This window comes from Bombina bombina, chromosome 9 (genome assembly GCF_027579735.1).
Source record: "Bombina bombina isolate aBomBom1 chromosome 9, aBomBom1.pri, whole genome shotgun sequence".
NCBI lineage: Eukaryota > Metazoa > Chordata > Amphibia > Anura > Bombinatoridae > Bombina > Bombina bombina.
In genome coordinates this window covers 83,285,526-83,313,011 of record NC_069507.1, presented here as the reverse complement: position 1 = coordinate 83,313,011, position 27,486 = coordinate 83,285,526, and the positions used below count along the sequence as shown (strand labels likewise).

Genomic DNA, 27,486 nt, shown 5'->3' with positions numbered 1-27,486 from the left:
CTTTACTGTCCTTTTTTAAAAGCATTTTTATGCACCAAAAATGAATCACTACATTGCAAAAGATCTGCATGAAAATTACATTTAAAAACCTTTTAAAACTGTTATTTTGTTAGGAAAAAAAATACATTGATTTGCAGACCTAGGGTATACCCATTGATAAGCCTCTTGAATAATGTTATTTCCTATGCTGTGGCCAATCATGTTCCCGATTGGTCACAGCATAGGAAATGTCCCCATATGTCAACCAATCGCTGCATCATGAAGCAGTGTATGTTGTGAAACTCTCTGAGAAAGCACTTCAACTTTCATAGTGAAAGAAAAAGCAGGCAAAATAAATTGACAGTGCATTGAAAAGTTTATGGGAACACAATTTTGTGTTTAATGTCCCTACTTTTTTTTTTTCTTTCCATAAAAGGCCTTAATGGAGTCTGTAAAGAGCCAGCCTTTCTCATTATACGTACCAAAGTTTTTTTTTCAAGCGACGTACGGTCCAGTCACCTTTTTATGACCTTAGTATTTGGCTAAAATATCTTCTTGTTGTTTAATAGCTAAAGTACATGACGACAAACCTCCATTTAACCCCTTCCCGCCGTTGGGACGTTCCATGCTGTTCTGCTGTCCTGAAGTCATTTTTTTTGTCCCCTTTTTTTTTTGTAATTCCATGCTGAAATTGTGAGCATTTCAGTTCCTGTTAGAAATGAAAGTGCAGAACACTGTTATATTCCACTCAGCCATTGGCTGCACACTCTAGTGACCTATTTATAATTGTCCCTAATGTTAGCCTTATCAATATTTGGTGTTTTAATGTCCCTTTAATTACATAATATCTTGTATCTTACACTTTGTCACAGCTCCTCTCCAATCTGTCATTTTATAAATGCAGATGTACAAATATTCCAAACTATCCTGAAATCCAAACCTTTTCATGTCCCTAGCAGTTTGGATAAAAGGTTTTCTACCTGTATTGATGGAAGAACTCTACTGAAGTTTTGGGCCTGCACCACAGGACATTGCTACTAAGTCATGAAGCTAAAATTTTAATGTCACGGCTACTTTGACTTTTATTATTTTATATAATCTTAGTTTCAGGAAAGTGTTCATCAGTCACTTTAACATTTCACAGAGACATGCTGATATGCTTGGTGTTCCCTCCTTTTTTGCAGGTTTTTGCAAATGACTGTACTGACCGAAATCTCCTTGACCTGCAGAAATATTTGCCTAAATATTTTGGCACATGGTCACCTACAGGCTCTGCAAATGGTATGTATTAAAATATATGGTTTGACCATTTATTTTGTGCGGCTGACGTCTTAAACCCATAACTTCAATTTCTCCAACATAGGTGTGTCCGGTCCACGGCGTCATCCTTACTTGTGGGATATTCTCTTCCCCAACAGGAAATGGCAAAGAGCCCAGCAAAGCTGGTCACATGATCCCTCCTAGGCTCCGCCTACCCCAGTCATTCTCTTTGCCGTTGTACAGGCAACATCTCCACGGAGATGGCTTAGAGTTTTTTAGTGTTTAACTGTAGTTTTTCATTATTCAATCAAGAGTTTGTTATTTTCAAATAGTGCTGGTACGTACTATTTACTCAGAAACAGAAAAGAGATGAAGAATTCTGTTTGTATGAGGAAAATGATTTTAGCAACCGTAACTAAAATCCATGGCTGTTCCACACAGGACTGTTGAGAGCATTAACTTCAGTTGGGGGAACAGTTTGCAGTCCTTTGCTGCTTGAGGTATGACACATTCTAACAAGACGATGTAATGCTGGAAGCTGTCATTTTCCCTATGGGATCCGGTAAGCCATGTTTATTACGATTGTAAATAAGGGCTTCACAAGGGCTTATTTAGACTGTAGACATTTTTTGGGCTAAATCGATTGATATTAACACTTATTTAGCCTTGAGGAATCATTTATTCTGGGTATTTTGATATAATTATATCGGCAGGCACTGTTTTAGACACCTTATTCTTTAGGGGCTTTCCCAAAGCATAGGCAGAGTCTCATTTTCGCGCCGGTGTTGCGCACTTGTTTTTGAGAGGCATGGCATGCAGTCGCATGTGAGAGGAGCTTTGATACTGATAAAAGACTTCTGAAGGCATCATTTGGTATCGTATTCCCCTTGGGTTTGGTTGGGTCTCAGCAAAGCAGATACCAGGGACTGTAAAGGGGTTAAAGCTTAAAACGGCTCCGGTTCCGTTATTTTAAGGGTTAAAGCTTCCAAAATTGGTGTGCAATATTTTCAAGGCTTTAAGACACTGTGGTGAAAGTTTGGTGAATTTTGAACAATTCCTTCATGTTTTTTCGCAATTGCAGTAATAAAGTGTGTTCAGTTTAAAATTTAAAGTGACAGTAACGGTTTTATTTCAAAACGTTTTTTGTACTTTCTTATCAAGTTTATGCCTGTTTAACATGTCTGAACTTCCAGATAGACTGTGTTCTGAATGTGGGGAAGCCAGAATTCCTATTCATTTAAATAAATGTGATTTATGTGATAATGACAATGATGCCCAAGATGATTCCTCAAGTGAGGGGAGTAAGCATGGTACTGCATCATTCCCTCCTTCGTCTACACGAGTCTTGCCCACTCAGGAGGCCCCTAGTACATCTAGCGCGCCAATACTCCTTACTATGCAACAATTAACGGCTGTAATGGATAATTCTGTCAAAAACATTTTAGCCAAAATGAACCCTTGTCAGCGTAAGCGTGGATGCTCTGTTTTAGTTACTGAAGAGCATGACGACGCTGATATTAATATCTCTGAAGGGCCCCTAACCCAATCTGAGGGAGCCAGGGAGGTTTTGTCTGAGGGAGAAATTACTGATTTAGGGAACATTTCTCAGCAGGCTGAATCTGATGTGATTACTTTTAAATTTAAATTGGAACATCTCCGCATTTTGCTTAAGGAGGTATTATCCACTCTGGATGATTGTGAAAATTTGGTCATCCCAGAGAAACTATGTAAAATGGACAAGTTCCTAGAGGTGCCGGGGCTCCCAGAAGCTTTCCCTATACCCAAGCGGGTGGCGGACATTGTTAATAAAGAATGGGAAAGGCCCGGTATTCCTTTCGTCCCTCCCCCCATATTTAAAAAAATTGTTTCCTATGGTCGACCCCAGAAAGGACTTATGGCAGTCAGTCCCCAAGGTCGAGGGAGCGGTTTCTACTTTAAACAAACGCACCACTATTCCCATAGAGGATAGTTGTGCTTTCAAAGATCCTATGGATAAAAAATTAGAAGGTTTGCTTAAAAAGATGTTTGTTCAGCAGGGTTACCTTCTACAACCCATTTCATGCATTGTCCCTGTCACTACAGCCGCATATTTCTGGTTTGATGAACTGATTAAGGTGCTCGATAGTGACTCTCCTCCTTATGAGGAGATTATGGACAGAGTCAATGCTCTCAAATTGGCTAATTCTTTCACTCTAGACGCCTCTTTGCAATTGGCTAAGTTAGCGGCTAAGAATTCTGGGTTTGCTATTGTGGCGCGCAGAGCGCTTTGGTTGAAATCTTGGTCGGCTGATGCGTCTTCCAAGAACAAGCTACTAAACATTCCTTTCAAGGGGAAAACGCTGTTTGGTCCTGACTTGAAAGAGATTATCTCTGATATCACTGGGGGTAAGGGCCATGCCCTTCCTCAGGATCGGCCTTTCAAGGCAAAAAATAGACCTAATTTTCGTCCCTTTCGTAAAAACGGACCAGCCCAAGGTGCTACGTCCTCTAAGCAAGAGGGTAATACTTCTCAGGCCAAGCCAGCTTGGAGACCAATGCAAGGCTGGAACAAGGGAAAGCAGGCAAAGAAACCTGCCACTGCTACCAAGACAGCATGAAATATCGGCCCCCGATCCGGGACCGGATCTGGTGGGGGGCAGACTCTCTCTCTTCGCTCAGGCTTGGGCAAGAGATGTTCTGGATCCTTGGGCGCTAGAAATAGTCTCCCAGGGTTATCTTCTGGAATTCAAGGGACTTCCCCCAAGGGGAAGGTTCCACAGGTCTCAGTTGTCTTCAGACCACATAAAAAGACAGGCGTTCTTACATTGTGTAGAAGACCTGTTGAAAATGGGAGTGATTCATCCTGTTCCATTGAGAGAACAAGGGATGGGGTTCTACTCCAATCTGTTCATAGTTCCCAAAAAAGAGGGAACGTTCAGACCAATCCTAGATCTCAAGATCTTAAACAAATTTCTCAAGGTCCCATCTTTCAAGATGGAAACCATTCGAACTATCCTTCCTTCCATCCAGGAAGGTCAATTCATGACCACGGTGGATTTAAAGGATGCGTATCTACATATTCCTATCCACAAGGAACATCATCGGTTCCTAAGGTTTGCATTCCTGGACAAACATTACCAGTTCGTGGCGCTTCCTTTCGGATTAGCCACTGCTCCAAGGATTTTCACAAAGGTACTAGGGTCCCTTCTAGCTGTGCTAAGACCAAGGGGCATTGCAGTTGTACCTTACCTGGACGACATTCTGATTCAAGCGTCGTCCCTCCCTCGAGCAAAGGCTCACACGGACATCGTCCTGGCCTTTCTCAGATCGCACGGCTGGAAAGTGAACATGGAAAAGAGTTCTCTATCCCCGTCAACAAGGGTTCCCTTCTTGGGAACAATTATAGACTCCTCAGAAATGAGGATTTTTCTAACAGAGGCCAGAAAGACAAAGCTTCTGGACTCTTGTCGAATACTTCATTCCGTTCCTCTTCCTTCCGTAGCTCAGTGCATGGAAGTGATCGGGTTGATGGTAGCGACAATGGACATAGTTCCTTTTGCGCGCATTCATCTAAGACCATTACAACTGTGCATGCTCAGTCAGTGGAATGGGGACTATACAGACTTGTCTCCAAAGATACGAGTAAATCAGAGGACCAGAGACTCACTCCGTTGGTGGCTGTCCCTGGACAACCTGTCACGAGGGATGACATTCCACAGACCAGAGTGGGTCATTGTCACGACCGACGCCAGTCTGATGGGCTGGGGCGCGGTCTGGGGATCCCTGAAAGCTCAGTGTCTTTGGTCTCGGGAAGAATCTCTTCTACCGATAAATATTCTGGAACTGAGAGCGATATTCAATGCTCTCAAGGCTTGGCCTCAGCTAGCGAGGACCAAGTTCATACGGTTTCAATCAGACAACATGACGACTGTTGCGTACATCAACCATCAGGGGGGAACAAGGAGTTCCCTAGCGATGGAAGAAGTGACCAAGATTATTCTATGGGCGGAGTCTCACTCCTGCCACCTGTCTGCTATCCACATCCCGGGAGTGGAAAATTGGGAAGCGGATTTTCTGAGTCGTCAGACATTGCATCCGGGGGAGTGGGAACTCCATCCGGAAATCTTTGCCCAAGTCACTCAACTTTGGGGCATTCCAGACATGGATCTGATGGCCTCTCGTCAGAACTTCAAAGTTCCTTGCTACGGGTCCAGATCCAGGGATCCCAAGGCGGCTCTAGTGGATGCACTAGTAGCACCTTGGACCTTCAAACTAGCTTATGTGTTCCCGCCGTTTCCTCTCATCCCCAGGCTGGTAGCCAGGATCAATCAGGAGAGGGCGTCGGTGATCTTGATAGCTCCTGCGTGGCCACGCAGGACTTGGTATGCAGATCTGGTGAATATGTCATCGGCTCCACCTTGGAAGCTACCTTTGAGACGAGACCTTCTTGTTCAGGGTCCGTTCGAACATCCGAATCTGGTTTCACTCCAGCTGACTGCTTGGAGATTGAACGCTTGATTTTATCGAAGCGAGGTTTCTCAGATTCTGTTATCGATACTCTTGTTCAGGCCAGAAAGCCTGTAACTAGAAAGATTTACCACAAAATTTGGAAAAAATATATCTGTTGGTGTGAATCTAAAGGATTCCCTTGGGACAAGGTTAAGATTCCTAGGATTCTATCCTTCCTTCAAGAAGGATTGGAAAAAGGATTATCGGCAAGTTCCCTGAAGGGACAGATTTCTGCCTTGTCGGTGTTACTTCACAAAAAACTGGCAGCTGTGCCAGATGTTCAAGCCTTTGTTCAGGCTCTGGTTAGAATCAAGCCTGTTTACAAACCTTTGACTCCTCCTTGGAGTCTCAATCTAGTTCTTTCAGTTCTTCAGGGGGTTCCGTTTGAACCCTTACATTCCGTTGATATTAAGTTATTATCTTGGAAAGTTTTGTTTTTAGTTGCAATTTCTTCTGCTAGAAGAGTTTCAGAATTATCTGCTCTGCAGTGTTCTCCTCCTTATCTGGTGTTCCATGCAGATAAGGTGGTTTTACGTACTAAACCTGGTTTTCTTCCAAAAGTTGTTTCTAACAAAAACATTAACCAGGAGATTATCGTACCTTCTCTGTGTCCGAAACCAGTTTCAAAGAAGGAACGCTTGTTGCACAATTTGGATGTTGTTCGCGCTCTAAAATTCTATTTAGATGCTACAAAGGATTTTAGACAAACATCTTCCCTGTTTGTTGTTTATTCAGGTAAAAGGAGAGGTCAAAAAGCAACTTCTACCTCTCTCTCTTTTTGGATTAAAAGCATCATCAGATTGGCTTACGAGACTGCCGGACGGCAGCCTCCCGAAAGAATCACGGCTCATTCCACTAGGGCTGTGGCTTCCACATGGGCCTTCAAGAACGAGGCTTCTGTTGATCAGATATGTAGGGCAGCGACTTGGTCTTCACTGCACACTTTTACCAAATTTTACAAGTTTGATACTTTTGCTTCTTCTGAGGCTATTTTTGGGAGAAAGGTTTTGCAAGCCGTGGTGCCTTCCATTTAGGTGACCTGATTTGCTCCCTCCCTTCATCCGTGTCCTAAAGCTTTGGTATTGGTTCCCACAAGTAAGGATGACGCCGTGGACCGGACACACCTATGTTGGAGAAAACAGAATTTATGTTTACCTGATAAATTTCTTTCTCCAACGGTGTGTCCGGTCCACGGCCCGCCCTGGTTTTTTAATCAGGTCTGATAATTTATTTTCTTTAACTACAGTCACCACGGTACCATATGGTTTCTCCTATGCTATTATTCCTCCTTAACGTCGGTCGAATGACTGGGGTAGGCGGAGCCTAGGAGGGATCATGTGACCAGCTTTGCTGGGCTCTTTGCCATTTCCTGTTGGGGAAGAGAATATCCCACAAGTAAGGATGACGCCGTGGACCGGACACACCGTTGGAGAAAGAAATTTATCAGGTAAACATAAATTCTGTTATTATGGGACTTTTTGTTTGTCTGCAGATTTTGACTTTGGCAGAAAGCCGAAAATGTCACTATGAACTGGAGCTTGCTTATACTACTGTATCTCATTATTTAGTTTCCTTGCTTGAAGGCTAGATTGTTTTTCTGCACGTTTGTAATCGCTGCAAGAGGATAAAAAGATGCAAGTTTAAAATCTCACACATTTAAAGGGACATGAAACCCAAATTTTTTCTTTCGTGATTTAGAAAGAGCATGTCATTTTAAACAACTTTCTAATTTATTTCTATTATCTCATTTGCTTCATTCTCTTGATATCACTTGCTGAAAAGCATATCTAGATATGCTCAGTAGCTGCTGATTGGTTGCTGCACATAGAGGCCTTGTGTAATTGGCTCACACATGTGCATTGCTATTTCTTCAATAAAGGATATCTAAAGAATTGAGCAAATTAGATAATAGAAGTAAATTGGAAAGTTGTTTTAAAATTACATGCCCTATCTGAATCATGAAAGTTTAATTTTGACTAGACTGCCCCTTTAAATGTTGATGTGGTTTTAAATCCCTCTCCCCATTTAAAGATACATTAAAGTGAATTTTTATTTCTGCACCAGATATTATTCATTTTATCTCAAAAGATCAGCAACCAAATTAATGTTTTTTTAAAGCAAATCTATTTAGTTAGAACATGTGCATTGTTTTGCAGGCCTTGAAAAGCCTCTTAAATGTTTATCTTCTTTTTTACTGTGACAAGTTAGGGACTGAAATAAGTTAATTAGTGCTTTATCTAATCAGCAAACAATAGGCCGAAACGTACGTCTGGGGTTTTGCTGTTTCTCGTTCAGAAAGGGATTGCCTGGTATTTCGGGGCTGGACTATATTCTTAAAGGGACACTCAGGTTAAATTAAATGTTCATGATTTAGATACAGCATGTAATTTTAAACAACTTTCCAATTTACTTCCATTAAAAAAATGTGCACAGTCTTTTATATTTACACTTTTTGAGTCGCCAGATCCTACTGAGCATGTGCAAGAATTCAGACTATACGTATATGCATTTGTGATTGGCTGATTGCTATCACATGGTACAGTGGGGAGTGGAAATATACATTACTTTGAAATTTGTTATAAAAAAATCTACTACTTATTTGAAGTTCAGACTAAGTGCTATTGCATTGTCTTATCTTGCATTTGTTGATTATGCAAATTTAATGTGTTGACTGGTCCTTTAAGTGAGTATCAGACTGATATGCTACAGGAAAGTTCTTCTCTGTGAAAGGCACATGTTGAGCAAAAAGAGGCTGCTTCTTGGGTGGTAACTAGCCATAGATCAAGCTATTATGCGTTTGTTCGTTCCCAGGTTGAGCGCGTCTCTATTTTTATTTATACCAACTTGTTATGATCGAGTCATTTATTAAGTTGTTTTGTATTTTAATTTGTATATATTTTTTTTCTGCATTAATAAGTAACGCTGCCTTTTTTTTCTGCAGATCTGTACTTGAAACTGGAAGATGTAACTCGAAAGTTTAATAAGCCATGCATTATGGATGTCAAAATTGGACGTAAGAGCTATGATCCTTATGCATCTTCTGAAAAGATCCAACAGCAGGTCAGCAAATATCCATTGATGGAGGAGATTGGCTTCCTGGTGCTTGGGATGAGGGTAAGATTTAACTTTATTCCCTATCATGCTAAGAGCCATTAGAAGATTAGATTGTGTATTAAAGAAGCATCATCTTCCAAATTTTTCCATAAATGGGGTTAAAGTATTGCAACTTCCAAGATAAATAGAGGAGGTGATGGTGCATGGTTGTGTGCCTGCCACTCTTGGTTGTCTCACTGGTTGCTTTCCTCTCTAAACCAGCATTTCGCTGTGGCTCCTTAGCTGGACTTAATCTATGTGCTTAACCCCATTAAATGCAAAGTTCCACAGTCAATAGTACAAAATGTGCATGTAATGTTTTCATTAAAATCTCTATTTTCAATAATTAAATATGACAAAAATAATGCAAAACAATTTGGTAGCTGCCCCCTTTTATTTTTTTTTAATGGATAGTACAAGATTCATAGATGAAAAGCTTAATATGATTGTGATGGAAAAACTAGTGTTGCTGTTAGTAGCAAATACAAACTTATGAAAAATACATTTCTTATACGGATTGCATAAAGGAAGCAAATGCTTCACACTTCCCTTTTTAAAGGCTTTACTGGGGTAGACTTAACGATGAGATCTTATTCATGCATTTCAGTAATAATTGTAAAATGCAAGTTCTCCATGTTTTAAAGCCTTTTTAATTAATGTGAAATGAAAGTCCAGAGTAAAGCTTTCACGAATCAAGGTGTGGTGTTTATTTATTTTTGTATCCTTTTTGTTGAATGGCATACTTGGGTAGGCTCAGAAGCATGCACATCTAAAGCACTAAGGGTTCGATTTATCAAGCCGTTCGCCCCCTTACGACTGCAGGTTCTCACAAAACAACCCGCAATCAGTATTTATCAACCAACGGTCATCAGACTGCAGCTTCCCTACCCTCTTCGCCATCTCTTCCGGTCTTGTCTGACAAGGGAGATTGACAGCTCCTGCCTGCGCTGGATTGGCTGTGTGCAGGCAAGGGGCGGTGTTGCACAGGAGCGCAAAATAGCTCTCTTGTGCAATGCTGAATTTCGGCAGCAAATTGCTGCCCACCAGAGGCGAGCTGGGACGGAAAGGGGTTAACATGTGCGCCCTGTCCGCCCTAGCTTGATAAATCAAGCCCTAAATGGCAGTGTTTGCAATATGTAACTGAAGTAACTCTTCAGTCTCAATCTTCTTTGTGGCAGAGTAACTAGTAGAAATAGAGGGCTTAATCAGTATATCTGTCTTAATTTTGCCTGAACCTTTAAAAAAAAAAAAAAAAAAAGTTGACTGCAACTTAAATAATATTAGGCTATTACATTAGAAATGTCAATTACAGAAAGTTCTAACATTTGAAATGTGTTTGGAATTCACATTTGACATTTTCAGCAGCATTTCATTAGGATACTAAACCCAGATTGTATCTAATGAGGAAATCCCATTCATATCTCACCTTTCTGTTCCATATCATCCTTTTGCACAGTTTATAGATAAATTGCATTTAAAAAAAATAAATAAAAATGACTAGAATCTGGTGGGGCTAAATTTAATCTTCTACGTGTTTGCTTTTGCCTATTGATCACAGCTGACAGATATAATAAGATAAATATTGACATAGCTTTGTTTAGTGTATGTAACCCTGGAATGTGATGCATGAAAGCCCTCTACATGATACGTGTCTTAATAGTGAAGTCATTAACTTTATCTGTTGAGTTTGCCATTGGGTCTTGGAACATGTTTGAATTACAACTGCCTCTGGCGCTGGATTGAGTTAAATGCTTTTAATGGAGATTATCACCCATTATCCTTTTGTATAAATCTTTTACACCTACTGTTATAAATCCTGATTTGTGTATTGGGACTTAGTCAAACACAATAAATCTGCAGGGAACTAATTTTCTGTACAGAAACTTTCATGAAGTCCTTTTAATTGTTGTGTGTTTTTTTTTTTTTTTTTTCTTTGGACCATATATTTCAAAAGATCATACATTTTTGCCCTTTTTGTTCCACCTGTTATATTTGTAACTATCTGCATTCATCAAGGGAAGCATCAGCCTCTTATGTGGCATCACTACTCCTGCTTGCTTTTGTATGCAGAAGGTGCATGGAATGTGATCCATTATCTAATTTTACATTTTTTGCAATAAACTCAAAGCTTAAAATGTTGATAACATGTTTAAAATGCATTAAAAATATGAACTATTTCAAAACGATTCTTTCTAGCACATGCAGTCTACCATAAAAACCCTACGCGGGCAGGAAATGTCAATCTCTCCGGTCGGACATTAAGGGAAGCAGCTGTCTGACCGCTGCTTGATAAATACTGACTGCTATTTTCTTTTGTGCGTACCTGCCTTCAAAGGGAGGAAGAAGGGCTTGATAAATCGAGCCCTAAGTAAATTCTAGACTTAATTATTAATTTAAAGCAAATATTAGCTTGAAAATAATATGCAACTGCTTGTAAGGTTATATTGGGTTTAATATTAAATTAATAGGTGTAAGGTTTTTCTCATCATATCTCTGTGATTGCATCGTCTGCTCACTCAGCAGCAGAGTTAGGCCGTGCAGTCTGCACTTCAAATTTGGCGGTTAGAAACCCCACAGGTTTCATTATTAAGTTACTTGAATAGTATATTAAAATATCCACGTTTAGTTTCCGTTCAAAGGAATATAAAGGTCTGTTGCATTGTTGTAATGTAAAGTGGGTATTTAAAAAAACAAAACAAAAAAAAAACTCCTTCCATGATATATACATTTTTATTGTAAAATTTAGGTGAGAAGACTAATTCACTACTACAAGTGACAAATGAAGAAGAAAAAGGGGACAAAAGACAGAGTGTAGATTTTACATCAATGGGGTTAAGAAGAGGGACCAAATAGTTCAAACACAAATCTCAAACCACTGTCCCTTAATATTTCTGTGTCATTTACAACTGTAATTGGCATGATCGATTTTACAATACATAGATCATACCTTGTATCCTACTCATTTTGCTCATAGATGACCCATACTGTGCAGTAAAGCTGCTGGGTCTAAGAATGCAAAGTTGCACTGGGAGTGATGTAAGCAACACACTGCAGTCCTGCAATGATGCTGTGGAAAACAGTGACAAGTTGTAACCAAGCTTCAAAAGTATGTAGTGAATCTTTGCAATTAATCCTTTAGCTTCTCGCCTTATTTAAGGTTACTGGCAAACCACCACTGACTCCCCCCAGTCAGGCAGCATAGTGTAAAAAAACAAATCTGCGGCACACGGTAAGATTTAAAGCTCTGTCTTTTTTATTAATACATGGTAGAAGAATATAAAAACACCACTAGCAAGTGGGTAACAGGTCTGACGTGTTTTGGCTCACGCCTTCATCTGAGACCTACATTCATAATGCTCTATAACTTCTATATACCCTAACTCTGCCTCTGATTGGTCAAAATGGAACTTGTGAGTTATAATTAGATAAGGTTTCCCCTTTATTAGCCTAACCCCTTCTTTACCTGAAAGGGGAAAATGAAATAAATGTCATATAAACAAGAGAATATATAAATATTACCTTTGTGTTTTTACACCCACTCAGCTTTGGAGTTCACTGTAACATTACATTGATCTCTTAGTAATTCATATGTGAGAACAGTCCTAATTAGAAATTACCCATAAAACCGCACGGGAGTGTAAAAAAAAAAAAAAAATTGTGTCAAAATCAGAGTGTAAAAAAAGAAAATGCGGAGCACGGTAAGATTCAAAGCTCTCAATCCTTTAATAATACATGGAAGAAGAATATATAACGAAACACTAGCAAGTGGTGGGTGATTAGACACCATAGCATGTCCACAGGCTTTGCAGCTGGAATTTCCACATTTATAGTGGCCCTTACAATTAAGCCAGTGTACAATTACGTCTAGACATGAACCTGCTTAACTGCAGAGTTCGTTTCATTTCCCCATAAAATGGGCATCAGTTTCTTTATTAGTTTTTAACTACCTCCCCGTATTGCTTGCTTAAAGGGGTACTAAACGTTAATCTGTCTTCCCTGATGGACGATCTAGTAAGAGGGTCTGTCTCTCAATAACTTCCACCTGTGATAGGGATCTTTGAATTAGTAAGTTCCTATAGCCCATCTCTAAAAATCCATTTCCGAGATTCACACTTTCTCTATGGAAAAGATCATTATCTGCACAATTATGCTTCAACCTAATGAGCTCACCCTTAACTAGGCCAAAGCCTGTATTCTTTGGCTTTTAGCTTTGTGCATGTAGAAGCGTATTTGCTATGATTGGTTTATGATGGAGCTCACTAACTGTGCTTTAGTTATTGCAAGTCCCCTCTTAAAACAAAATCTAAATAGGAAATTTCTGTGGAGCCAAAAATGGACAAAAATTGCAAGCCCTTATTTTCATTTAGATAGGAGACAAACTGTTCCGCCTCCTATTCTGTTCTGTTCTTCTTCTTCATAGTATTGGTACACTTCCACTTTATTTCAAATGTAATGGAACATAAACTTCACTTTTGATGTATGACTTCACATATTACTTTAAACAGTAAAACAAATGAGAACGGCACAGACAAAAATATATTGGTACTCCTTAACCTAATATTTTGTAGCACAGCTTTTGGATACAATAACTGCACTCAATATCTTTCTGTAGCTCTGAATAAGATTTTTTGACTCAGATTTTGGCCCACTCTTGGCAAACTGCTCTATTTATCTCAGGTTTGATAGGTGCCTTTTCCCAACTGCGAGGGATATGAAACTGAGCACTGTTTAATATCCCTTTAAGCACTTGCATGCTAATCACCAAGGTAGTAATCTGGCAAATTGTTATATACACAGCAGCAGTAGGATATTTACATTGGTGTAGGAATTAATCATTAAAGGTTGAGAAGCCAGGTCATGTTATTTCATCAGATAGTAGTCTTCTAATAAACCAGTGTTTCAGGATGTGCATACAGTATTTATTTGGAGTTGCTGAAGATAACTTTGTTCAACACCACCACACCATTATGCTTTAAAAATAAATAAATAAATAAAAAAAAAAATAAAATAAAAAAAAAATATGCATTGTTTATATGAAGTTACATAGTGCCAGAAAGTGTTGGTGGAATTTTTTTATTTTCCTTTTAAATTTTTGCACGATTTACGTTGCTTGTGGAACTGTTAGTGTTCTCCACAGAAAAGTTTGCCAGCTGGGAGGGGGCAGTTTAATACTTTAAAATTTTAGAAAGTTTTCTGCTATTTATAAATGTAAACGCATATTTAACATTATGCTTCATTTAACAATTGCAGTAAAGTTAACTTGTACAATAAACATTGAAAAGATTTAATATTAACTATTTGTAGCTTAATATTGGCTTACATTTAGCCAGTTAGTGTAAAGGGATACCAGCTTTATGCTGATGCTAGCCTTAGTTGTGACTTGATAATCTATATAAGTTTGTGTTACAGGTGATTTATGACAGTCTGCTAAGGAGTAGACCAACTCATAACCACTTGAGTTAATCTTGCCTTTTAGAATAACACCTGAAAATATATGGTATATTACAGGGTAATGGCTTAGGCAAACGATGATCAGTACATTGAGAAATTGAACAGTGAATCAGAGTATGTTATGTGATCAGGATCACAACAGGTTAAATGAATAGCAGGAATAGGAAGGTCAAGTCTTTGCTATACTTATGTTCTTCTTAATTATAACTGGCGTATGACGTAAATCCAATCACATTACACTGCAAGTTCACAGATTCTGAGTACATTGAATTAGGAAATTGCCTCTTCATTAACTGAGCAGTTATAGCAGATTATACAGGTTCGTACAAAATAACAGAAGAGCATTACATACGGAACCTGTTTGAAGGAGTCTTTGGGAGCAGCGGCGATGAGGTGGCAGCAGAATCTGCGAGTAGGCTGCGCGCAGATTGTGAGAGCCGCTTGAGTTGTTTGCTTGTGCTGCTGCGGCGAGAGACTGAGGGCGTGCAGCGGAGGAGCGTATGAGCGTGATGAGCTCAGGAGCAGGGTTGCTAGGAGACACAAACTTGTTGTTATGCGGTTAACCGCTGTGAATACAGACGGTGAGAGAGCCTGCAGCTGAGGTAACCTCCGGTAACAGGAGGCGTTGTTACTTCTGTAGGACTGCAGAGATTCTGTAGGAATACAAGGAAATGGTTAGAGCTGTGTTACTTCAGAAATTAACTTCAATAAACCAGCAATGTATGCTGGGAACGCTTAGAGTTTATAGGAAGTGGTTAGTTTAATTGAAAGAAAAGGTGGTATGGATGTGGTAGACAGGCTGCTAAAGGTGGAATGGAGATATACATGACATATCCCCCCCCCCAAGGGGACCGCAAGGGGTCATCGAGGCGCAGGCCGATCCGGATGCCTTCTATGAAAAAGGGACACCAAACGAGGTGCGGAGAGGTTGGAGGCAGGTTCCCAGGAATCCTCAGAGGAGTCAAAGCCTGCCCAATGGATAAGGTATTGGAGTTGTCCACGGCACCACCTAGAGTCAATGACTGAATGGACCTCGTATTCAGGATCCGGAGTCGGGGTAGCCGAAGGAGTAGGAGGCAGAGGCCGAGAAGCATCACAGGGTTTAATGAGAGAGACATGGAATGTCGGGTGGATCCGATAGTTCGAAGGTAATTGTAAAGTAACAGTGAGAGGATTGCGTATGGCAATGATAGGGAATGGTCCTACATAAAGTTTATTAAATTTCCTACAGGGGGTAGGTATTCTCAAGTTTCTGGCAGCTAACCAAACCAAGTCTCCAACCTTATAGTCAGGGTGAGGTCTATGACGTAGGTCATGGTAACGTTTCTGGGTGGCTTGAGCTTGTTGAATGTTATCCCTGATGACTGAAAAGGTCTGTTTGATTGAGTTGACAAGGTCGTTGACCTGTGGACAAGGGGTATCTGTAAGAGGCAGAGGATGGAAACGAGGATGGAGTCCAGAGGTGATAAAGAAGGGAGAATATCCAGTAGATGAGTTGGTTGTGTTATTGTAGGCGAATCCTGCTTGTGGGAGAAAGGAAAACCAGGAGTCATGTTTGTTGGAGCAGAAGCAGCGTAAATACTGCTCCAACCATTGATTGGTTCTCTCACAGAGACCGTTTGTCTGTGGATGATATGAGGTGGTCAGATGTTGTTGTATATTAAGAGAGCAGCATAGGTTTTTCCAGAATTTGGAAGTGAATTGGGACCCCCTATCACTAAGAACTGATGATGGGAGACCATGCAAGCGAACTACCTCCCTGATGAATAAATCTGCAGTCTTTTGGCCTGTTGGGAGTGACTCTGTGGGGATGAAGTGGGCCATTCTAGAAAATAGATCCACTACCACGAAGATGGTAGTCATCCCTCCAGATTTCGGAAGGTCAACTATGAAGTCCATAGATATACTGGTCCAAGGGAGCTCAGGTACTGGTAAGTTTTGAAGCAAGCCTACTGGCAATTGATGTGCGGGTTTACATGTCTGACATGTAGGACAAGACTTTACGTATTTGATTACCGATAGTCTCATAGTAGGCCACCAAAAATATCTCTGTAGGAGGTCAAGAGTTTTATGAATGCCTAAATGTCCAGCCAAAGATGAATCATGAGATAATGATAAGACCTTGTCACGAAGAGTTGGTGGTACATACATCTTGGATCGGTTGCAGAGGATTCCATTATCATCTGGTATAAGGGGGTAAGAGGTTTTTGTAGTATCCGATTGTTGTTGAGACTTGAGTTCTGCTAGGTCTTTAGAGAGCAGGCCTACTATGCAAGACTTGGGGACAATTGTCGAGAAAGAAGAAACTACTTGGTGTCTGACATCCTTACGAGAGAGGGCATCCGCCTTCCCATTCCTGGAACCTGGGCGGTAAGTGATCGTATACCTGAAACGAGAAAAATAGAGGCTCCAGTGCAGCTGTCTGGCTGAGAGGGTGCGGTTAGTCTGAAGATACTGGAGGTTTTTATGATCAGTATAGATCTCTATTGGTTGTTCAGCTCCCTCCAGTAAATGTCTCCACTGGTCAAATGAAGATTTGATGGCCAGCAGCTCTTTTTCTCCTACTGGGTAGTTTAATTCTGCAGGAGTTAATAATCTGGAGTAATAACAGACTGGATGCAATGTGTCCTTGGGAGAGGTTCTCTGCGAAAGAACCGAGCCAATGGCGTATTCTGAAGCGTCTACTTCAAGAACGAATTGGGCTTTACAGTTGGGTAATTGCAAAACTGGTGATGAGACAAATAAGTGTTTTAGCAAGTCAAAGGCTTTTTGTGCTTGTGGAGTCCATATAAAGGATGTTGTGGACTTAGTCAGGTTTGTGAGTGGTTTGGAGAGTGCTGCAAAATTCTGGATGAAACGTCTGTAGAAATTTGCGAAGCCTAAGAACCGTTGGATATCTTTTACCGTAGATGGCGTTGGCCAGGATGTGATGGCTGAGATTTTACTGTCTTCCATCATTATCTTGCTCTTGCTAATGCGATATCCTAGAAATGACACCTCACTGACATGGAAGAGACACTTTTCAAGTTTAACATAGAGTTTGTGTGTCTGTAACCTGGATAAGACAAGCCTAACGTGTGTGACATGTTCTGAGAATGTAGAAGAGTAAATCAGGATGTCGTCAAGATAGACCACCAGGAAAGTGTCAAGGATGTCCCTAAAGATGTCGTTAATGAAGTTCTGAAATGTTGCCGGAGCGTTGCATAGACCGAATGGCATAACAGTATACTCGAAAAGACCATACCTGGTCCTAAATGCAGTCAGCCACTCGTCTCCGGCCCTTATTCTAACAAGGTTATAGGCGCCTCTAAGATCCAATTTTGTGAATATAGTTGCGCCTGTTAGCCTCTCAATCAGTTCTGGAATGAGAGGCAGGGGGTACCTGTTCTTTATGGTACGCTTATTCAACTCCCGATAATCTATTATCGGGCGAAGGGTCCCATCCTTGTTTTTAACAAAAAAAATGCCGGCGCCTGCAGGAGAAGTGGAGGGCCGGATAAAGCCTTTTCTCAGATTATCAGTTATGTAGGTCTTAAGGTGAAGTAGTTCGGGTCTAGATAGGGGGTAAATATGGCCATAAGGGATGGTTGCACCGGGAAGCAGGTCTATGGGGCAATCGTAGGCCCTATGAGGAGGTAAAGACTCGGCCTCAGTCTTATTGAAGACCTCAGAAAAATCAAGGTATTGAGTGGGAATTGTAGGAGTAGATGTGGTTAGCAAATGAGAGTTAGGAAAACAGGTGGTAGAACAGTAGGGAGAAGAGAATTCAAGTGTGAGGGTATCCCAATGAACCTGAGGTTGGTGTTGTTTAAGCCAAGATATACCCAAGACAACAGGATAAATGGGGGAAGAGATGATATCAAACGTGATGGTTTCAGAATGACCAGAGGAGGAGGTAACAAGTAGAGGAATGGTTTGTTGAGAGACAGGACCTGAAGGTAAGTGTGTTCCATCAATAACTTTCAAATGCAGAGGTGTGCTTTTAAACAAAAAAGGTATTTTATTAACTTCAACTAAAGATATATCAAGAAAGTTGGCGCAAGCACCTGTGTCGATCATGGCATTACAATTTATCCGATGTCGATCCCACTGCAAAAGTAAGGGGATAGTAAGATATGCAGTGGTTGTATATTTAGTATGCAGACAGTGATGTGGTGTGTGTACATTACCTAATTTCTGTCTCAGAAGTAGGGGGCATTCTTTAACAGCATGGTCAGTCCCTGCACAGTACATACAGAGATTTAATGCACGGCGTCTAGCCTTTTCTTGTGCAGAGAGGGGTCCTCTAAGGAAACTGATATCCATTGGTTGGTCAGCCGGTGGAGTGGTGCTGGGAGGAGTTGGTAACATTCTGCGCACTGGAGTGGTGGAAGGATTTCTCTCTTGTCTCCTCTCCCTGAGTCTTCGGTCTATGGTTATCGTTAGTGTATACAACTCTTCTAAGCGATCTGGTATGCCAATCCTGGCGAGTTCATCTTTGATCTCTTCGGCGAGACCTAGGCGATATTGGTTCTTCAAGGACACGTCATTCCAGAGGGAATCTCTTGCCCAGATTTTGAAGCGGGTGATATAGTCTTCAACTGGTGTTTTATGTTTCAGGTTTCTAAGTTTACCTTCTGCCGTGACCTGACGGTGGGGGTCATCATATAGTGTAGAAAGGGCCTTGAGGAAGGCATCTAAGGAATTGAGTATAGGGTCCTGAGTCTCGTAGAAAGAGTCAGCCCAGGCCCTGGGTTCACCCCTTAAATAGGACACTATGGTGAGCACCTTGGTGCGGTCAGTCGCATAGGTCCTGGGGCGCAGGTCGAACAACAGAAGACAAGCGTTCCTGAACTGTCTGAAGGTGGAGCGGTCACCAGAAAATTTCTCTGGGTAAGAGACCTGGGGTTCAGAATGCTGGTCGTTGCCCGTGTTTCTGTTGGAAAGAACTTCTCTTAAACAGGCTTTGAGGCTTTGGTTTTCAACCTGTAGCTCTCTGAATGCTTGAGTGAGATTGTCAAGCCGTTGATTAAGGCTGTGTAGTTGGGGGTCACATCAGTCTGCTCCATCTCCCTTATTTATTTTTATATATATATATATATATATATATATATATATATATATATATATATATATATATATATATATATATACAGGGAGTGCAGAATTATTAGGCAAATGAGTATTTTGACCACATCATCCTCTTTATGCATGTTGTCTTACTCCAAGCTGTATAGGCTCGAAAGCCTACTACCAATTAAGCATATTAGGTGATGTGCATCTCTGTAATGAGAAGGGGTGTGGTCTAATGACATCAACACCCTATATCAGGTGTGCATAATTATTAGGCAACTTCCTTTCCTTTGGCAAAATGGGTCAAAAGAAGGACTTGACAGGCTCAGAAAAGTCAAAAATAGTGAGATATCTTGCAGAGGGATGCAGCACTCTTAAAATTGCAAAGCTTCTGAAGCGTGATCATCGAACAATCAAGCGTTTCATTCAAAATAGTCAACAGGGTCGCAAGAAGCGTGTGGAAAAACCAAGGCGCAAAATAACAGCCCATGAACTGAGAAAAGTCAAGCGTGCAGCTGCCAAGATGCCACTTGCCACCAGTTTGGCCATATTTCAGAGCTGCAACATCACTGGAGTGCCCAAAAGCACAAGGTGTGCAATACTCAGAGACATGGCCAAGGTAAGAAAGGCTGAAAGACGACCACCACTGAACAAGACACACAAGCTGAAACATCAAGACTGGGCCAAGAAATATCTCAAGACTGATTTTTCTAAGGTTTTATGGACTGATGAAATGAGAGTGAGTCTTGATGGGCCAGATGGATGGGCCTGTGGCTGGATTGGTAAAGGGCAGAGAGCTCCAGTCCGACTCAGACACCAGCAAGGTGGAGGTGGAGTACTGGTTTGGGCTGGTATCATCAAAGATGAGCTTGTGGGGCCTTTTCAGGTTGAGGATGGAGTCAAGCTCAACTCCCAGTCCTACTGCCAATTTCTGGAAGACACCTTCTTCAAGCAGTGGTACAGGAAGAAGTCTGCATCCTTCAAGAAAAACATGATTTTCATGCAGGACAATGCTCCATCATACGCGTCCAAGTACTCCACAGCGTGGCTGGCAAGAAAGGGTATAAAAGAAGAAAATCTAATGACATGGCCTCCTTGTTCACCTGATCTGAACCCCATTGAGAACCTGTGTTCCATCATCAAATGTGAGATTTACAAGGAGGGAAAACAGTACACCTCTCTGAACAGTGTCTGGGAGGCGGCTGTGGTTGCTGCTGCATGCAATGTTGATGGTGAACAGATCAAAACACTGACAGAATCCATGGATGGCAGGCTTTTGAGTGTCCTTGCAAAGAAAGGTGGCTATATTGGTCACTGATTTGTTTTTGTTTTGTTTTTGAATGTCAGAAATGTATATTTGTGAATGTTGAGATGTTATATTGGTTTCACTGGTAAAAATAAATAATTGAAATGGGTATATATTTGTTTTTTGTTAAGTTGCCTAATAATTATGCACAGTAATAGTCACCTGCACACACAGATATCCCCCTAAAATAGCTATAACTAAAATCAAACTAAAAACTACTTCCAAAACTATTCAGCTTTGATATTGAGTTTTTTGGGTTCATTGAGAACATGGTTGTTGTTCAATAATAAAATTAATCCTCAAAAATACAACTTGCCTAATAATTCTGCACTCCCTGTATATATATATATATATATATATATATATATATATATATATATATATATATATATATATATATATATATATATAGCTGGTTTATTATGTAAAGGGATACCAGCTTTATGCTGATGCTAGCTTTAGTTGTGACTTGATAATCTATATAAGTTTGTGTTACAGGTGATTTATGACAGTCTGCTAAGGAGTAGACCAACTCATAACCACTTGAGTTAATCTTGCCTTTTAGAATAACACCTGAAAATATATGGTATATTACAGGGTAATGGCTTAGGCAAACGATGATCAGTACATTGAGAAATTGAACAGTGAATCAGAGTATGTTATGTGATCAGGATCACAACAGGTTAAATGAATAGCAGGAATAGGAAGGTCAAGTCTTTGCTATACTTATGTTACTGCTTAATTATAACTGGCGTATGACGTAAATCCAATCACATTACACTGCAAGTTCACAGATTCTGAGTACATTCAATTAGGAAATTGCCTCCTCATTAACTGAGCAGTTATAGCAGATTATACAGGTTCGTACAAAATAACAGAAGAGCATTACATACGGAACCTGTTTGAAGGAGTCTTTGGGAGCAGCGGCGATGAGGTGGCAGCAGAATCTGCGAGTAGGCTGCGCGCAGATTGTGAGAGCCGCTTGAGTTGTTTGCTTGTGCTGCTGTGGCGAGAGACTGAGGGCGTGCAGCGGAGGAGCGTATGAGCGTGATGAGCTCAGGAGCAGGGTTGCTAGGAGACACAAACTTGTTGTTATGCGGTTAACCGCTGTGAATACAGACGGTGAGAGAGCCTGCAGCTGAGGTAACCTCCGGTAACAGGAGGCGTTGTGTTACTTCTGTAGGACTGCAGAGATTCTGTAGGAATACAAGGAAATGGTTAGAGCTGTGTTACTTCAGAAATTAACTTCAATAAACCAGCAATGTATGCTGGGAACGCTTAGAGTTTATAGGAAGTGGTTAGTTTAATTGAAAGAAAAGGTGGTATGGATGTGGTAGACAGGCTGCTAAAGGTGGAATGGAGATATACATGACAGTTAGTCAGTAAAATCAACACTCACTAAGGGCCCAGATTACAAGTGGAGCGCTAATTATGGCTTTTGTGAAAGAGATTTTCTTCTTAAACAGGGAGAGGCCACAGCTGCATTCATTACTCCTGGCCACCAGGAGGAGGCAAAGACACCCCAGCCAAAGGCATAAATACCTCCCCCCACTTACCTCATCCCCAAGTCATTATTTGCCTTTCGTCACAGGAGGTTGGCGGAGAAGTGTCAGATTTCGGAGTAGTCTCTCTTATGGAGGGTAGTACTCTTCGAGATGGGACTGGAGTTTTAAGTAGTCCTGTCAGCCTCTCAGTGAGAGCTTGGATGAATGTTAAGAGTCCGGAGATGCAGGGAGAGTCTTTCTGCAAAACCATCTCGACTCCTATTAACAGCTCCTTAAACAATAGTCGTTGACGAGTTTTCGCTGCCTGCTTTCTTCACTCAAGTCCATGTTGGAAGCGATGCTTCTATCTGTCACACTTGAAGGGCTGTGTTACTGTTCCACAGCATAGATTCTGGTAAAATCATTTTTTTATTTTTTTTTACGTGTATAACGCAAGAAGGCAGGGTCACAGTGTGACTCCTTTTATCTGTATAGAATCAAGGGTTAATATCTCCTGAGGGGGATTATTGAACGGTGGGGAATAATCTTATATGTTTATTTGATTTTATGTGTGAGATTATGTGCTCATAGGCGGTTATGGAATATACAGGTTTTACTTTAACTTTGAGAGCCATGCAGCTTACAAACTTGGCGTGCTTTTTCTCATAGCAGGGACGGTCCTGCATTGTGCACCATGTGATATTTACCCCCCTCTTTCCTGATCGGGTGTCTATCAGAGATGAGTCCTAAATGTCTGTACTGTCTGGGTGATGGGAGGTGGTGAGTGCCCCAGCCATTGGGAAGATTTGCTAGAGGTGGATCTTATGACATTTCAATACCAAGCTACCCAGATATGGGTCGAGGTACAGGGATCCTCAGGCGAAGCTAACAGATGCATTAGCTGTGCCTTGGAGGTTCAAGCAAATTTCTTTTTCAGCAGTTACCACTACTTCTTAGTGTAGGGGCTCGAATCAAGCAGGTGTCAGTGATGCCGATTGCTCCGTCTTGGCCGTGAAGGATATGGTTTGCGGACTAGTGGGGATGTAGTTATCTCCTCCGTGGAAGTTACCTTGTCGCAGCTATCTGCTGACCAAAGTCTTTGTTCATTAATGTCTAGATTCTCTGAGGCTGACTGCGTGGAGATTGAATGCTTAGTCATAGCCGAGAGGGTTTTCTGAGAGCTATTTTTACCTCTCATTCAAGCTCATAGCTTGTTGCTCGTCACATCTATCATAAGGTGTGGAGGACCTACTTATTCTGTTCTCCAGGATGAACTGGAGAAGGGCTTTTCTGCAAGACCCCTGAGGGGACAGATTTGTCTTGTGTTACTGCACAAGAGGTTCGCTGAGCTTCCTGATGTGCAGTCATTTGTTAAGGCTCTTCTAGGATCAGACCTGTGTTTAGATCTATTGCTCCTTGGAGTTTAAATCTTGTGTTTTTTTTGTTTGTTTTAAAGTTTTGCATGGGCTCCGTTGGAGCCTATGCATGAAGTAGACATTAAATTATTTTCTTGGAAGGTTCCTTTTCTACGGGCTATTGCTTCTGCATGCAGAGTATCTGTGATTGCTGCCTTGCAATGCGTCCCTCCTTATCTGGCTTTCCATGCTGATGAGGCTGTTTTACTAACCAAGTTAGGTTTTCTTCCTAAGGCTGTGTCAATTTGCAACATCAATCAAGAGATTGTGGTTCCTTTCTTATGTCTTACTCCTTCGTCGAATGAATGTCCTATCTTCAGGCCACAAAGGAATTCAGACCAACTTCTTTCTCTGTTTGTTCTCTTTCCGGGAAGCATGGGGGGGGGGTCAGAGGGTCTCTTCGATCTTTTTGGCTGAGGAGTGTCCTCCGTTTAGCATTGACAGCGGGACATAAGCCTCCTCTGAGGATTACGGCTCATTCTACGAGAGCAGTGGTATCCTCTTGGGCCTTGGGCTACCTGGTCGTCCTTACATAATTTTTCCAGACTTTACAAGTTTGTTTTTTTGCTTCTGCCGAAGCAGCCTTTGGTTAACAGGTTTTGCAGGCTGTGGTGCCCTCATATTGGGGTCCGCCTCTTTTTTTTTTTTTCTTTCTTTTTTTTTTTCCCTCCCGTTTTTGCATTGTTTCCTCTCTAGCTTGGGTATTTTCCCAAAAGTAATGTAAGCAGTTGTGGCCTCTCCCCGTTTTAAGAAGAAAAACTTAAATTATGCTTACCAGATAATTTTCTTCTGACGCGGAGAGGCCACAGCTCCCCGCCCGTTTTTTATTCTATGGGGTGGCCTTATATTTTTTGTTCTTCTGGCACACTTTTCACCCTGATATTTCTCCTACTGTTCCTTCTTCCCTCGGCAGAATGATTGGGGGATGAGGGAAGTGGGGGAGGTATTTATGCCTTTGGCTGGGGTGTCTTTGCCGCCTCCTGGTGGCAAGGTTCTGTATTTCCCAAAAGTAATGAATGCAGCTGTGGCCTCTCCCCGTCAGAAGAAAAGAAAATTATCTGGCAAGTATAATTTGTTATTTGTGCTCCACTGAGCACACGCTAATGTGCGCTGGTATTACAGGTTGACAGCAATGCAAACCCAAACTCACGTTCACATTGCTGGGAAGCATTGCGCTCATGAGAGTATGCTTCCGCAGGCACCAATGGGAGCCGCATTCTGATGCAGTCGTGCACGGCACAGAACCAAATCGCAGCGAAGGGGGTAAGTTTTGCAGCGATGGCAGCAAATTGTAAATGTATGAATATTTACATATATATTTTTGTGTTTAGTGTGTGTGTGAGTATATACATAATATCACACAAATATGTCTATTTTCATATACATTAGGGCTGTGCGATTAATCGCAATTTTATTTTCTTGCGATTTAAAAAAATAATAATCCCCTCCTAGTACCACTATCCAGCTGCTCATGTATAGAGACCTCTCCTTGTTTAGCTGACTGCCACCCAAAGTTTGATGTGCGCCCTCCTTGCTCACCCCATGCACGCTCTCCTTAACCACCAACACTCTCCACCCGGTTTACCATTCTGGGCTGCAGTCGGTCCTGTGAGTATGACACAAGCAAACAGCAGGATCCCCAGGGTGAGGACGGTGGGCACAGGAAGGTGTTTGGGCTAAGCCATTTGCTTGGGGTCCGCTCTCTGAGGCCTGTGAATTGCAATCTGCAGCTCCCCCTCGCTCCTCTCCCGCAGCAAGGAGAATCTCGTGAGTCACCCACAGTGCAGGTAGAGGAGTGATAAGTTGCGTAAGTCACTTCACTGTACAACAGCAATTTGCTCTGTCCTGGCTGCTGTGATACAGTGCTGTGGCACAGACTGTCGCAAGCAGCACGGCATGCACACCGGGAATGCTGTACCAGAGTTAAGGGCAAGTCCCATAAAATCTCCTAAGGAAGATAAATACTCGGCTCTTAACCGTTAAAAAAACAAAAACTTAACACCTGTCTTATGTAAAGAGCTTTTGTCATTCTAAATATTGTATCTACATAGTTTGCCAATGGAATTTGCACAGTTAGTATAATATCCTGCTGGTGATAATATTCTAGGGCATTGGTATCTATCTATGATTATAAACTCACAATTAATTGAATACTGGGGGAAGAAAGAGTGTTCAGGCAAATGATAATGGAGCTGTTCTCTGGAAACGGCTCTAAATCAGAAAACTACAAAAGGGAAGCCAAATGCGCTATAAAATAGCTAAAACACTCGCACACTAGGAACAATTTAATAGATGGGGTTTATTACTAACAAAACATTCTACCCAATGATGATTACAATGTTAAATATCCACCGATGGAAAACGTAAAAAAACACATATCCTATTCCATATGAATTCTGGTATAAAGTGCAATATTTACTTTGTCGTGTTCAGAAAGTGTCCAAGCTATAATCAAAGTTCAAAATAGATTATGCCTTAATGAATGTTCAGGACCTTGTATATTCCCAGGAAGTCTGGCGGTCTAGGGTTGCTACTGCTTATACTGTAATATCCAGAGTTCCCAAACAAACAGCCCCCTCAGGGTCTTATGCTGTCCACATGTGGGGTGCTCAGGGAATTCACTTACCCGCTATACCCCCTCACTGAGACATAACAAGGTGTAAGTCATTGGAATGTGGAGCAGAGTTGCCTGTCAGCCTTAGCGTCCTCGCTGTGTCTCCGTCTCTGTGACGTCACTATCACGGCTGGATTTTCCTTGTTCCTTAGAACACAGAGCGCTCTGTACTGTGAGATTAGATGAATCACAGTGTATTGTCTACATGTTTCGGCTGCTGCCGTTGTCACGATACATTAACCATGGTTAATGTAAGCAAGATTTTTTTTCTAGTATAGAAAGGCAGAGTAGGTTTACTCTGTTCTTTCCCCTTTTTCTAGGATTGGGTATAGCCGTAGTCCATGTTAATCTCTTCAGTAGAGTAGTGGTGGCTTTAAAGCAGTTAGGAACTTGTGAGGTGGGCCTCACTGCATTTTCTTGCTGCCCTTGTATAGAAAGCCAGAGTAGGTTTACTCTTTTTTTTTTTCTCCCACAGGTCTCTGTGTGGAGCGGCGTCCTCTCATACTGGGTAGGTTGTCCTTCTGCCGGACGGCTAGATGCAGGTAAGTGCCTTTTTGTCTTCTGGGGCTAGGAGGCTGGCACTGAAGGGGTTAAAAACTACTTAGAATGGGACACAAATCCTTGATTGACCTTTTTTTTTATGGCAGAAGGCAGGCACTATATATGGTATGTGATTATGGAGACTTAGGGGTTAATCTCCTTCAAGGTAAGGAAGGAGTTAACCCTCTATTAGGGGCTCAGAATTCATTTAAACATGAACTTTTTGTTTTTGTTTCATTAGCCCTACGCAAATTCTGTGAAGCAGTTTTACTTTAAGGATGCTGCTTGTAATGAATCCCAGTGTGCGTCCCAACAGTGTGTTTGGCATTTTTCACTCCACTCTGTGTCAGTGACAGGCAGTCGTTTATGTGAAAACTAGCACTTCTCTCCCTTAATAAAGAGAACATTGCTTACAGTATGGTGCAAACGTATTTTGGTAGAAACATTTAGGATCTTTTATGTATATGTACCATTCTGTTTTTTTGAATACCTCATGATATATCGGGGCACATATTTTATGAATCCTCAAATGACATACAGGATTAAAATTTTTGTGCACATACACTCTCTCTCTCAAATGTGTCAAATCCTTTTTTTTTTTTTTTTTTTTTAAAAGAAAGGGATTTTGGGCATAGGTTCTTAGTAGTCTGTTCCCAGGAATGAACAATTATTTGGCTCTTGGGGATCAAATTGGTTTTTAACATTTCTGTACCTTATAATTAAAATTAATCCTTTTTATTTGAGCCTTATGTCCCACAGGACAATGTTTTAGACCAGGGGTGTCCAAACTTTTTTGGAAGAGTG

The 27,486-nt window shown here is 41.2% G+C and overlaps 1 protein-coding gene across 1 annotated transcript in view; it reads left to right on the top strand.

The window, feature by feature from the left end:
* IPMK (inositol polyphosphate multikinase) overlaps window positions 1-27,486 on the top strand; it is a 103,193-nt gene that overhangs the window by 29,484 nt on the left and 46,223 nt on the right. Inside the window, exons 3-4 of the mRNA XM_053692231.1 lie at window positions 1,164-1,260; window positions 8,669-8,841. Of these exons, the coding sequence (XP_053548206.1) occupies window positions 1,164-1,260; window positions 8,669-8,841 (270 nt within the window). The remainder of the gene's footprint in view (window positions 1-1,163; window positions 1,261-8,668; window positions 8,842-27,486) is intronic.